A 15462-nucleotide genomic window follows, 5' to 3' on the forward strand; every position below is an offset into this window, starting at 1 on the left:
TGTGGTATTATTTTAATAAAGCCATGTAATTACTTTTGGGGAGGTAACAATAAATAATCTTAATTTTAATGTATTCTATTGATGTTTTGAGAAGTGATTTTTGAACTTTTTTTTTGGTCCCTTTTTTTGTAATTGCAGTTAAATTATCTTCCAAAAAGCAGGTGCTTTAGCTATTCTCAAACATTTAGGCTCCTTCGCGGATTCTTCACACGGAGCATATGATATAAAAATTGTTAAATTCAAAATGTCCTTATTTCTCAGTTTTGCTATTCAAACATTTCTGTCTCATAAATGACTACCCTTCATTTCCCGTTATTAGTAACCCATCTTTATTGGGGTGGTCCTCAAGCAGGACATCCGCATCCGAATGCCAAGGAATCCATGCATGACATCCTTTTATTTCAAGTTGTTGGCTCTTCTATGTTCTCTTGCACCTTTTGTATACTACAGATGTATTTTTATGGCATGCAGATTAGAAGGATGCTGTGCTTTGTGCCTATTAAAGTGATTGCACTGTGGCCAGAGGGCCATCTCCTCAGCCATAGATCCTTTGGATTTATTTGTGGGGTGGCTATGCCGTTAGTTTGACCGATGACTTGCTATGCCCTTTTGTATTTTTTGTAGCATAGAAACTAGTTTTTGGGAAGTGTAGTTATCAGCATGCACTGTAAAATGTTGATGTGAGAATAGCCTTTTTTTAGTACATTGATTACACCGAGTCTGTCAGATCTTAAGAACTCTAGGTGGGTATTTCTTTCCCCTTGAGTGTCTCTTAGGCTTGCATGTTACACCATCATCAAAATAATTTATTCAGTTAGAAAAATAACCAATTACAGCTAAAATAGTTATTATTAAAAAGTACAGTAAATAGAGCTTTTAGACTTAACATAATCACTTTCTAACTCCGTCAATATTGTCAGTAAAGTGCCCTGGATGTATTAACACCAGTTGAATGTATACAGTATATCCTCCTGTGACTCATAATAAAGTGCTCCTGTGACTAAAAAATTTATGTATGTAATTTCTACTGCCAAACAGATGAAAACAAGTGGAATTATTTGTAAATATAGCATAGAAGGTAAACTTGCCGGAATAGTTTTTAGAAAGTTTATTCTACGTGCAAAAAAATAAAGAGCAGAGTAGCCTGAGGGGAGCTAGAATCATAACGACAGAGATGAGGCATACCTTTATGTTAACCGTGCTCAGGATGGGCAACACACAGATGTATGGTGTTGAGCCTAAACTGTATGAGGGAATACCTATGTTGTGGGTAGGCAACTCATTGCTAATGTTGCTATGGTGGTAAAATAATCTGTTACCGTATCTTTAAGAGATTTGGTACATTCTCTTCCTCTGTGGCACGTGTCAAGGAAATCGACATTTACGGAATCCTTACTGGACTTTATGGATTACTATACAATTCTGCTAGACCCAGTCTAGTACATAATATTCTTATATAGTTTAGAGAGGGCATATTAAAAGCATTGTCCAATTTCAGACATTCAGTCGTTGCCAGCATTTTAAAATGGGTTTCTTGCTTGGTCTACCTTGAGATCCAGAGCATAAAGGGGTAGTGTTTCAATAAGACCCGAGATGTATCAATGCTTAGTTTGGTATAGTAAATATATGTTGAATTACTGAGAGAATCTGCCGGCAGTCTCCTAAGGCATGCATTCTCAGATTTTAAGATACCCATTTGCTTGCTAAAGCCCCACAGACCCACTCAATAGGTGGCTAATGTTCTGCATTTGGTCTAATAAATATTCACCACTTCTTTTAGAGATTTTGCTTCCAGTGTGGATGAGAATCTGATAAGAGATTCAGCACTCTTGAAAATAAAGCCATCTTGACAGTTTCTAAAACCTTCCAAGTACCTGTATTCTCTAACAACACCCCAAAATATGGAAAGGGCAAAACTGTTTCAATACTAGAAGTTCTGGTAGTATAGGCTCTCAACTTGGTTTGGGTGGGACCATTGAGCATCATATGGGGTTTGGGTTAGCTGAGAGTCCAGCCAAGCTGGGCCACAAAGGAAATAAACCGATCAAGAAATTGCTATAGGATGATGGGGGTTCTGGCCATCAGTACTGCATCATCGGCATACAGTAAACATTGGAATTTGATGGGTGCCTAATTGAGGTCTAACATGTGATTCTCTATCCCACTGATGTAGAGTGTAAATAACAAAGGATGAGCATGTAGCCCTGGCGCTCTCCCCATTCAAGCTAAAGAGCAGCGTGGTCTCGCCATTAGAGGCATATCTCATGCTAGCAGTGGCGTCGGTGTGCAGCCGTCTCAACAAACCCACAATTGGCTTACCAATCCCCAGTTCAGACGTTATATACCGCAATTTGGACTGATTGACATGGTTAAAGGCTGAGCTGAGGTCCATAAAAGCCAAGTAGAGATCACCCAGCTTGGCTTTGGTATATTTATGTATCAGGACTTTTAGATTGAGGCATTGTTAGGTGGTACCCAACCCTGCACAAAATCCACATTGGAGGTCAGAAAGGATGTGTTTTTTTCTGAGCCCAATGCCTAAACCGGTCCAGAAGAATTCTACATGCAATTTTTACAGTAGATACGTGAAATAAAGTGGTAGCACCTAGTTTCACCTTTATCACCCTTCTTATAAATTGGCACGATAATCGAGTGGGACTGGAACGGAGGTAGGCCGCATGTTGCACACTTCACAGCACATTGGCCACTAGAGAAACCAAAGAGGAATGTTGTCCCAAAAAGGCCATCATGTACTTGATCGGGTACAAGAGCCATGTTGTTTGGCAACCTGTTGATAGCTGCTGCCACATCAAACAGCTCAAAGTCAAGTTTAATAAATTTGTCTGCATAGGAGTCCCCATCGAGCTGGCGTAAGATTAGATAGTGATTGTGAGTACACCTTAGTAAATAGGATCATCCATTCATCAGGAGGAATCAATGTATCCCTGCCAGAATCAGTAGAATGCCTGAAAAAGGGAAGATGGATAACCGATTAGAACTGTCCTCCATCACACTAGATGCTAACAAGGAATCCCAAGTGTCCTCTGGAATTTCATTTTTTGCTGTGATCAAGGGCTTTCTTGTAAGCTATCTATGATGTCGCACAGCATCCCTGTCCTTGGGTGCTGACTTTAATGCAATCATGAATTTGAGTTGGGGATCTAACAGCTCTCCTCTTGTGGTGTCACTGAGGGTTAGTCAGGACTTCCTTAATCACCCCACATAGGACACCATAAGAGCTAACCGCTTGGGTCTCTGCATTACACTCTAAAGAAGACACAAAGGGGCCGATTAGGATGGCGGACGGATCGCCACCGCCACGTCATACCCTCTGAAAGGTCTTGCACATTTTGGGGTTGTTTAGCTTGGCATTTCGCCCACAATGTTCCTAGAAACAAGTTTGGAGACTGTCGGTGAAATTGGTAATGGTGGCACCATTTGCCCTCCCTTGAGGCAATTAATGTAGCTCAAGTGACATTCTCATCAATTGCATGCATTTATGGAGAAATTAGGGGAGACAAATGTATTATCTCAAGGGGTCAGTGGACCTTTAATAGACTCTGTATAGAATGAGGGCCCACCAGGTGCCTTATCAGTAAATCAGTTGATGACATGTTGTTTAGCCAGGGGAGCCTATTTATTGGTGACCGGTATGTTAAAAAGGAAGGGTATAGTATGCTTGTCAGGGTCAAATACCACAGGAGATTGACATATGCTTTGATTATATAATAACATACTCCAGAGGCACTGCCTTTAACATACTGTGAGGCAGATGTGAGTATTTTAGCAGTCCTAAAAGGGAACCTGCAACATAGGCTGTCTTGAAATTAATAAGTACACAGGCATTGGCACCAGTCTTTGGCCCATTCCCGATCTGTGGAACACTGCAAGATATTGAGATGTAGTTGTGCCAGGGGCCTGTATTTCCAAATCTTCCATTTAACCAGTGAACAGTCGTGTTTATCAGTTGGTCACATTGCTCATTCTGAGTTGTGCGTAACAATTGGACCCCTGTAAGCACAAGAACAGATGGTGTTTCTACTGGGAGTAACTGGAAGGAGAACTGTTTGCCATCAGCAGATGGAGCACAGACTCTTGAAAAAGTTGGAGCATCTAGGTTGGGGCAGGGGACAAGATGGGACTCTTTTAGAGTTTGTATGCTGGAACAATCATTGTTGAAAGAACGGACACACTCTCACTGGGACAAGGGGTCAACCAATCATGTGCTGTAGCAGTAGAAGCTTCTTTAGTCTAGCTAGTCTTATCAGGAAGGAGTTTTTGACCAAGATGCTTTCCCCCATAGATTTCAGCCTTCCATAAACTGAGTCAAAAAGCTTGGACACCAAACCCTCCATCCTGGTCATTTGGGCACTGAGCAGGGATAATTTGCTCATACCCCCAGTCCTTTATTGCCCACTCGACAAAGACAGAGTTAGTTCTTTTTTCAGCATTAGCATTCTGATGCAGGGGCAGGTTGAGTCCTTTTTCTTTGTAGATGGCTGCAATCCCACTGTATCGGATAAAGGTTTTGTGCCAATGATATCCGGTCGATCAATGGTAAGAATTTCATCAGTGATGTATAGGTTGGCCCTCTTTCCCTTATATCTTGCCCTTAGTGAAAGTGAAGGAGCCATGATGCCAGAATTGGAGTTCGAGTTAAAGCCTGTTTTGGCTGTAGGCAGCACACGAGAGGAGAATGATGATTTTCTGGCTACACCCAACCTTTCCTTGATGAAATCAATCTCGGGTTTAATTGCCCTTTCTGTAGCCTTTTGTAAGAAAGGAACCAATGGAGCAAGTGAGTGGGCGATCCTTACTACATGCAACAGTGGACTTTTTTCTGCCCATTTCGACTTGTAAAAGTTAGGGTAGAGTGGCAGCAACCAAGAGGGGCGGCTCGACCTGACCTCAGACAGTCTATAACTGGCACAGACCCACCTGCTTTTGGCCCAGTCTTCAAAGGGCATCACTGAGGTGTGGCCCGTGCATGTCTCCCACAATGTGGAAATGCATTTTGGGGACCCGTTGCTGATGGGCCCTGCCTCCTTCAAGAGAGCAAAGGCTGAAATTAACTGTGGACTTTGGAGTCTCCTAGCCCCCCTCTCCTCCATTGATCACAATAAGCATCCCACAAAGTGTGGAAAGAGCCCATTTTCAAGCACAACAGCTGTTGGGCCCTCGCGTCTCCAAGAGAACACAGGCTGAAAAGTCCACGGGCTTTGGAGTCGCTTCATTCCCCTGCCTCCAGTAATCACAATAAGAATCCAGTGCAGTGTGGGATCAGAGATCATTCTGGAGTGCGGTTGCTGAAGTGTCCCACCCCCTCCAGGAGAACACAGGCTGAAATGGAGTGTGGGCTTTTGAGTCACCTCACCTCTTCTGATCTCCAATAATAACAAAAAGCATTACTACACCTTGTCAGTGTTTCAAGTATTGGTGTCTGCATTGTACTAACTGGCGGCAAACTTTTTGTTTTGTTTTACTATAGATGTAAATTACATCACGCCAAGCACTCTTTCTGAATGCTTGTTTAGTATTCAGGTTTGGGGAAATAGCATATGGCTAATCAAGAAAAGTAATGTTTGTGAAATCATACATAACACCTGCTGGCTTTTCGGTAACAACATCCAGATCCAGTGTTTAGGTACTGTACTTATTCAAAGGTTATGGCAAGGAATGTAAAAGTTTAGTTCTTGCAAACTCTTCATTGAATATCTAGTGTAATCCAACATAATCTCATTCATGTGATAATAATATTTCTCAATAATTGTTATTAAAGTGGTTCTATAGGATATCTAACTCTCCATAAATCATATCTGATCATGTCCGTCTCTAATTACATCAATGAATATGTTTGCCAGACATATTGTTGAACTGCAAAGCATATTATAACAATGCTGAAGTATACTCCAGTGAAGGGCCAATGGGAACTTAATGCCACAAGCTGAACTTTGCCCACCAAGCTCCCTCTCCAGCTGTGCACATAGCTGGAGCAGCAGGGGGAAGAGATGTAGGTGTTGTGAGGTACGTGGGTGTCCATCCCTGGTAGCAACAATTATGAACTATAATGAGAAGACAAAATGAAAATTGTGTAGTCCCATACGTAACCTCTAGAATTCATTACTTTGACATCAAGCTAGCCATATATTCAATATCTGTGGAATGTTTTTCAAAATTGATCGCCTGTAGCCGGGATAATTGCTTGAGACTATAATTCATGCAGAGGTTGTGTTGAAAGAAAATCTATAACAAGCAACCACATAGGTTACATTTTTATATAATGGTTCATGTGGATGCCAAATATGGAAATGCAGTTCCACGTTGAAGGGAGACTTTTTCACAGCAGGTGAACCAGCCGATTAATCATACTACTATCAGAGGACCTGCAGATTTCATGAAATCATTTATCTTAATTGTGAACAATATTTTTGTAAATAGTGCTAATAGTCATTTTAAGACTTATGCTTTCTTCTTGTTTTTGTTTGTGATATTTATACATTCAATTCCCCTAACTTTATTACTCAGTGTTTGTTATAGCTGCTGGCTGAGAACTGCTCCAGTTCACATGAGCATTTCATGTGACCGATAACTTACTCCAAAATTTCCAAAGTCACCTGCCCACAAGAATGGGCAAACTCACAACCTCACATTTTCAAACAACAACTTTATGGTAATCCTAAGCATGGACTTCAGCCCAGAAATGTGATAAGTTATACATTCATCTTATCCAAATCTGAATTTAAATACCTGATCCTCAAAATATCTGCCTATGGCCCTAAACCCCATGATTGTATGCTAGAAATTCTCTAAAAACTGGAAGCTAGTGTGAGCAAACTGAAATAGGCTCTGCCCAGTCAACCAATCTATGGGTAAGAGCAGCCTCTGTCTTGAAGTTAACTGTTGCTGAGCCCCACCATAGTCAATCAAATTAGTGACTAAAATTAGGTTTCACTGAAGACTCTTGAGCTCATCCTCACATGGCACAACAGCTGGGACTCTTCAGGTAAACGTGCATGTGGCGAAAGTACAGGAACGCTAAAGCAATTTTAAAGATAAGACCTAAATATGTTTTAAATTCTCAAACCAATTAAGTACACATGCAATGATTAAAAGCCATCAAAACAACAGAATTTAAATGCAGGGATCAGGAGTTATGAAATTATGAAAAAGCATCCACAGAAAGCCATGGGTAATCTAGGTACAGATGTACAAACATTAGGAATACCAATTCCCTAATTGCGGTTCTCTCCGAACTGCAATTAGGAAATCAGTATTCCTAATGTATGAAACTAAATGAGTTTCACTTATGGATTCCTTATGGTTGCAAATAAATCTACCTCATGAATATTAATGAGGTAGATTGCAGTTTGCAATCCATTAGGAGTCACAGCCATCACATGGATGGTGGCCTGCTGAGGTCAGCAGACCACCATGTCTGCGTTTGCTTTTTAAAGAAGCAATCTTTTTTTATATGATGTGCCAGCAGGGCACAAAGGAACCTGTAGGCGAGATGGGATGTAGGAGGTCAGATACGCTAGATTTGTGGTAGTGCCGAATGTGTGAACTGTATTGCAAAATGATATGTTCAGGAGAAGCTATGAAACTGCTGCACTGAGATATTTCATCATCTTCACAATTTGTTTTTTCCACAAATCGTTCAGTTTACGTTTATCTTTAAAAAATAATGTTGGAGGTTAAAATTGTGAGTGAGAAAGGCTAAGACCTGACTTGACAGGGTTACACAAGAACAAATACATTATCCATGAGATTTCATTGAGCTGGACCAAGTTCAACTCTGTCAGCACTTTACTCTCAGAAGTAGTAGTGGGGAGCAATCATAAGCCCGTCAGGGAGGTTACTGTTGGGGTATATGAGACTCAGCAAGGGGCATTCCTGTCCCAACACACATCAAATCACAAAGGTAGTTGACAACAGCATAAACACTTGAAAAAATATGCCTTTGTTCTATTTATCAAATGCCCTCTTTAAGAAACCCAAAGATTACAGTAAATAGTAATCTCTTTCGAGAAAGCACTCACACCACGTGATCCAACATTTTCACGATGTAAACTATTCAATTAGTTAATTGTACGTCACTCGCATATGTTCTAAAACTATTTGGAAGACAAGAATGCATTCATAATTTTCACTTTTTCTCTAAAATGTAGATTTTTTTTGTTGAAGTTTTACAGTGTCTTAAGCCCAAACCAGTAATTCTTCAAACTACCTGATTTTTGCAATATTTAATTTGGTCTTATTGCAACTAGGTGACTTATCTGAACCAAAACATTATGCACATTTGTTAAATAAAACTTGACTTTATTGTTCTATTCTATATGAAGTAACATGTTTACTTGTTTTGCTGCTTAATTTTATACTTGTCCCGAAAACTAAGTTCGAAATATGATTAAAACGTTGCCACTCCTTTTTAGACTTGTTCCAGGGTTCAGACACGCCTATTTGTTCCATCAAACTCAATCAAAAGTAAACCACTGACACCGATTAGCACAGTAACACCATCATTCAATGCCATCATTCAATGCGGGAATATTTTTACAGATGCAAACTCTCTGGGTAAAGTTGATGCATTGTTCCACCTTCCCTGTATTTTACTGTTGTGTTCTCACTGCCTCCACCAGCCTGACTCCTATTCACAATGCTGCTCATGAGTCTCCAAATGAGGGTTTTTCTCTTGAGAATCTAATGTATCTTATTTGTTTGTTCTTGTCACTGTTTTTTGAGGGATTAGCTAATATTCATAAACTTTAAAAACTCGAACTCCATTCCTTCCATGTTTCCCTTATACGTTCCTTGTTTTCTCCTTGGCAACTTCATTGTTATTGATGTCTTTATTTAATTTTCTTCATGATCTGTCATGGAGGAAGTGCTCCTCTTGTTTCGCAGGTCTTCCAGATCATTGTTTTTCTCACACTATGAAAGGATTAAAAGGCGTATGCCTTTAGTGTGTCACACATTTCTCTCCCTTTACAGTTGGTTGCACACGCTGAATGGTTTCCTTTTTCAGACATTCTGTTGATTCTTCATCACCCCACCATCCACTGTCTACCTTCCTGGATGTAGCCCTCGCCTTTTATGTAATTATCCTTCTTGGTAACCTGCACTAAAACGTACCCGTCCAGATGTTTTTTCCCCTTCTGGATCTCCTCGTGTTTTCTTCTGGAGGATTTGTGTTTCAGGGCCATATGTATCAATGTTAGGTTTTGCGTTTCTCAATAGCAAATTTTTTAGAATCGGTATTTGAGAATACCAAAACGCTATGTATGTAGGATTTGCAATAAATTTAGCGAATCCTACATATTCTTTAATTGCGAATCACAAAGTAAAATTCGCAATTAAAGAATACCTCCCCATTCATTCCTATGGGCCTAGAGCCCCATAGGAATGAATGGGAAGACATTCTCAATTTGCCATTCCCAAATAGAGAATCGCTAATTGAGAATGCAATTTCAAGTGTGCAAGGGTGTCAAAAGGACACGATGTTGCACCCCTGAAATGAGCATGGGTACACATGTGGCACACATACATGCCCTAAGGGCATGTGTGTGCGCCAATGCCACTTTGAAAATGCAAAAATATGCATTTTTAAAAGAAATCGCAAATTACCACCAACCTGTACTTGGTGGTAATTTGCGATTCCTTATGCCATATTCGCACAACTTGTGTGCTTCATACATTTCATTTAAGGAATCACAATTTGCGATTCCTTAAATGCATTTGCAAAATAAGGAATCGCAAATTTTGTGATTCCTTAATTTACGAGACAGTTGTGCGTTGCTACATAGCCCTATGCCAAATTGCGATCGCAAACTCTAAAATTCTGCGAATTTCATCGTTTGCGATCGCAATTTGCCTTGATACATATGGCCCTCAATCCTTTTTTTAATTTTACCTTTGAATTTCTAATGTCCTAGTCTTTGCATTCAAGATGGCAGATTAAAACAGCAGGCCTTATCTACAATATAATAGTAAGATATAAAATCCTCGACCAACCCTTAACAATACTCCTTTGTTGCATAATAGCATTCTTTTAATATCAACATTACTACATCTGTCTTTTTAAATTTCTTCTTTTGGTCATGGGTGGGCTTGTCAATCCCTTTTGATTTCCACCCCACCCCCTTCCCATTCTAATGGCTCTACCAGCTCTACCCACACGGTCAACAAAGTTTAAAACTCTTCCTGCTTTAGTGTATGCATCCTAGTATTTCAGTTTGCAAGAAGAAATGGTGGTGCACTGTGAATGTAAAGGAGAAAAAGCACAACATTGATAAAGCAGTATACAGAGAGAGGGGACATTGCAGTCTCGGGTGGTAGGTGAGGACAACCTTCAGCATGACTTACTTTGGGTTGAGTGACATTCCTTGAAAGAGCTGGTGAGTAAGACTGCGAGGTGTACTATATGAGCTGGGCACGAATGAGTTGTGGCAGCAGCAGGGTGGCACTTGAAAGCATAGTGCCACCCACATCTTGATCAAGAACATCAGTACTTGTATGAGATAAAGAACACAATGTGACAAAAAAGTGATGATTGAATATATTTTTCTGGGGTAAAAAAATTCCTTCAGGCATGGCGAGGGAACCACTTCATAGCAAGTGGCTGAATAGGGCTTACCGAAACAAGCCAATGGCTGACAAGGGCTGACCGAATGCCTATTCTGTTCGTATTGGAAACAACAGGCTTTGAAGACCGCTGAATCGTTAGGCCAGACCTAAAAAAACGAACATGAGGGCTTCTCTTCCTTTTTTTAAAAATGTTGTATATATGCTTGCCATACCAGTGCTGAAAACCTGGTTCACAGAAGGCTATTTAATATCAATTCATTGCTGTATATTTCCTAGACTGTTGTGTAAATGTACCAGGAACTCAGCTTGCTCTATTTTTGAACAGTCAGTTAATAAGTATATTTTTACTTCTTAGGCTCATATTAGGAATGATGTTGACAACTGCATTCCTCTCCATGTGGTTAAGTAACACTGCTTCTACCGCAATGATGCTCCCAATTGCAAGTGCAATTTTGAAGAGCTTATATGGAGATGACGAAAAAGATTCTCAAGTGTCCAGGCCCAGCGGAGAAAATTTCGGTAATACTAACTGTGTGAAAACAGAAGATGGTTTTTAATGTTTTTGTTTATGTTCTGAAAGTATAGTGCACAATTTGAAATATTGTTTATTGTGGAGCAGTGATGGCTGAAAGGGCAGACTCAAGCCCGGTGTTAAATTTTGACAAGGTATACATGTGTCAAACTTTATTTAAAAAAGGTGGTCATTGAAATAGTCGGTGGTTTTTCTGAAATTCTGGCATAGATACAGCCTTCGTGGACCAATGTTGGTTCCCCTGAAAAAGAGGGGGCGTCCTTTATTGAGAAACACTGAAAAGCATGTGTGCTAAATAGAGCTCCGATTGGTACGAACACTTAAAATAGGATGTCAAGACATATTCATGATACATTGTCCTCCTTTTTGCCTAGTGTTTGTTTTGTGTTTTTCCTCGGAGTTCATTCCTGTTCTCCGATGCCCAGTTATTTCAACAAAAAAATTACTCGTGTATATATCCGGGCATGCTAATAGTCTCTCTGGCTCAGCTACGGACGTTGCTATGGGGCTTACCTGGTCGAGGGTCCAATTGAAATGATGGAAGTGGGTGGGAGGTATAGTTGTCTAGTACTTACGTTGCTGGCTTTGGATCATGCAGACCAGGCTTTTAACTCTATTTTTAACAGTTAACAATAAATTGTGTGATTCCAGGGAAGTCACTTTATACCTTTTGTCCTGAATGCTGAACATGTGCAATGTCAATATTAAGAAAGCGTTCATTGTCCTGCCTGGTACGGTTTCAACCCCCTTTTCATCACATTCTGGTACTTGTAACCTATTTTCAACCAGTCCCCGCAACTGTTCTACGTACCGAAACTTGCCTTTGGAATGCTCCTCCTACCACAAACAGTGTTGTCTAAACAGTACCCTGCTCCACCTCTGAGGCAGGTCTGAACTTTATCTAAAACGATTTGCCTGCAATGTAATATTCATATTTCTCACAAAATATCATGCAAGTTCAGTTTTCATTTATTTGCACTTTTATATTTTAATGTTTGACAGGATTTTAGGTAGCATTGCTTGGTTTCCATTTTTACCTTTAAAATGACATGTTATTGAATGACATACTTGCACATTTTTAGAACTGAAGCAACACAACCTATCACGAGTTACCAATTTGCATCAAGGTTCAGGGCGATTTTATTGTGTGAATTCAAAAATATGAAGAATATGTGTTACTAGTGTAAGAAATACATGGATTGTGTACACAACAGTGCAGCAAAGAATTATCAAGTTGTCTGAAAACTGTTCTAAGATCACAAAGCAAATTTGTAGCATTAGCTAATAACTTTTCCATGTACCTTTTAGGGTCCCGCTTCTGCAGGGTCTAGTTATATGTACTCTATGTAGACAAAGTGGAAGAATAGGGTTTCTGTAAAATGTATCCCTGAGAATTAGATTATTTTGACAAAACAATAAAAGAAATATGTTTGGATGAATGTCAAGGCATTCTAAATTCAGATCAATTTCATTTTCAAAAAAAGGTGCTCCATTTATTGCTAGGTTTCTGTTTCTCTCACTCTTAAAATATAAAAGAAAAAACATTAAGTCTTTTTGGGCTTTTTTTTAGTTTATAATTGCTATTTCTGGTCTACGTGGAAACAAATTTCTGTATTCCCATTCAGAATTACATAAAATACATGTTCAATATCTACTTAAAACCAAATTCTTGACATGCTATTACAGATATCTTATGCAAAAAGCTTAATATTCGTTCAAAGAAGGGAAAGTGGTGGTGTTTTGAGTTGACAGGAAGACACATCTTGCTAAATATATTTTTTTAGACTGGTTTACAACTCCACAATAAGGACAAAAGTCCATGGGCTGAATGCGTTTGATAATTCAACCCCCTCTGCCTTGATAAGTGAAAAATACATCTCCAGACCCTAGCATTTCCAACAAGACAATTCTCATTATGCAGTTAATCAGAGTTAGATAGGACACTTGTAACCACGTTGCCAGGAGATATGTTGAAAAACCCTCATAAACGCTGTGTATTCGAAAAGCGGTTTATCTTGATTCTCCGCCCCACACTAGCGTTGTGGCATTTATCATAGGGTTCGACAACGTGCACCATGCCAGCCTCACGCAAGGTAGTCTCTGGTGTAACGTGGCAGTCTCCAGAGATCTCCAATTGTAACCCCACAAACAGGTTTTCATCGATTTAAAAAATAGTCTCCAAACAACACCCATACTTTATTTTGTTGTTGGACAACTAATTAAAAAGAGATAGATGGGTATGCTATGTGGACCGGGTAAACGAGTCTCAAGCATATCACTTTTTATTCCCATACGTCGACATGTTTCAGCTCGCTTGGCCCTTAGGTCTATGGAGCCTTCGTCAGGACAAAAAAAACAAATAGCATAAAGTGTTAAAAATACTTGCACAATTTGTGTAGTATTAAGCGGGTTTCTAACGTTTTAGTCTTACCCACTGTGGTTCGATTATTTCCACCTGAAACAAAAAAGAAGAATTGTGGGGTGGCTTCATTTAATCGTGACAAGTGCATATGTAATTTACATGCATAGTATACATTCAAATACTACTCAAGGAGGTACTCGTGGCGAATTAAAAGATAGAGCGATGCTTCATGGGTGTAGGTATCGAATGTAGCCTCTTATTTACGTTCTGGATGAAAGGGCTGATGTTTACGCCTTCTTTTTATAATGACAGATTTCCATTCAGGTCATCGCACTCCCAATATTAGGTACTTAATGGGGGAGGCGATGGTACTCGATAGGATTATGTGGTAATCACTATCCTGCAATATTCAAAATGTACACACAATCTTTGCTAATTACTGTATTACACTCTGGCTAGTGCATGTTTTAGTATTAACAATGCCATTCTGATCTTATCGCCACAATGCTGGTTGCTCTACTAGCTAGTTCATGTTCTATACCTCAAAATAATACAAACAAATCCCATTGTAAGTCGCTATGCAGATTGTGATTTAAACGCATAACCTGAGCGTGTATTCGTTTACCTGTAAATATAGGTGAATTCTCAGTGAACCTATAAGCAAAGGGAAACAGGCAAAGAGACACCAGACAAAGCATTATTGTATATTTAAAAAGACGGGTGTTTGCATTGGTACGCGCCCGTGTACCCGAGATGTTTTCTTACCTAAAGGACGAAGTCGGTATTCTCCTTCAGAGGGAACGGACTAAATAGTCCCAGGCTAGATATGCAAAAAAGGAGGGGAGAATCGAGTTACTTTACCCGGTGTAAAGGCAGAATTCAATTCGGAAAACGAGCTTGTCTCTATGTCCTCACCCGCGTAGGAAGCAGGTTCCGGGTCTTGTGCTGGCTCTGCCCTCTGGACGCGGAAACCATGCTTCCTACGGGTTTTCTGCAGTGGTTGGTATAGTCATCGAAAGAGGACTCACCGGAGCTCAGAACCTCTTGTGCGGTTAACTGACTGTTACAACAGTGTGCTTTATGACTTTATAAATTTGGTCAAATTATTTATCCTAAACACCGGTAATACATATTTATCTGTGTGTAAAAAATGACTTTTACAAAAGTTGAATAACTAATATGGTCTCAAAATCATATAACGCTTCCCCCATAGTGCACTTAGCGTAAGTATTGCAATAAATTGGCAAACATCTCATGTTTATACATGAACATTGTGGAAAACGAGTTCTTTGAGTGGAAGTTCAGTATGGATTCAGTGATAGAGATAGACAAAGCACTAATGTTTTTGGTAACTCGCTATTCACTGATAGAATCAGTTAGTTCATTCTGGTTGCATTTAAATCACGTTAACTCGCTAGTGTCTCCTAAGCTAAGTTAATTCCGGCCGGTATTTCATTCTAAATTCATTCAAATCACATTTGGACTCAAAATAATCAATGGCTATGTTATTGAGTTCATCAAAATGGACAAAGGACTTTTGTTTCTGGTATCTCACTAATATCACATGGCAAGACCAGCAAACGAACGTCCAAACCCGGAGCATGACAACAGAGAAACCAGGCACGAGCAAGACCAGTCGCTAATAGTGAATCTGAGCAACATAATATTGTCCGAAGAACAAGAACGGGTGCTCAACAAAGGATTAGGCTATGTGCCCACACCCACTCTGGACACTTTCAAACTAAAGTGCAAATTATCTGAATTTTGTCGCACATTCAAATTAAAAGCTCATTTTTCTGGATCAACACGAGTGGTTAATGAGGGTGATACTAACCTCAAGAAGAAATCGACATTCACTCCTCCACAAAGTTTGGTACCAATTGAAATTCAAGCATTCGAGCAGGCCATTTTTAAGGGTGTTGATGAAATACAGAGGGATGTTAAAAAACCTTTCCGAAACCTCACTAAGAAAGAACGCGTAGCA

The 15462-nt window shown here is 39.7% G+C and overlaps 1 protein-coding gene across 1 annotated transcript in view; it reads left to right on the forward strand.

The window, feature by feature from the left end:
• The window catches only part of SLC13A3 (solute carrier family 13 member 3), a 348426-nt gene that overhangs the window by 63173 nt on the left and 269791 nt on the right, over positions 1–15462 (forward strand). Inside the window, exon 3 of the mRNA XM_086932535.1 lies at positions 10940–11103. Within this exon, the coding sequence (XP_086788661.1) occupies positions 10940–11103 (164 nt within the window). The remainder of the gene's footprint in view (positions 1–10939; positions 11104–15462) is intronic.

This window comes from Lissotriton vulgaris, chromosome 7 (assembly GCF_964263255.1).
Source record: "Lissotriton vulgaris chromosome 7, aLisVul1.2, whole genome shotgun sequence".
NCBI classification, from domain to species: Eukaryota; Metazoa; Chordata; class Amphibia; order Caudata; family Salamandridae; genus Lissotriton; species Lissotriton vulgaris.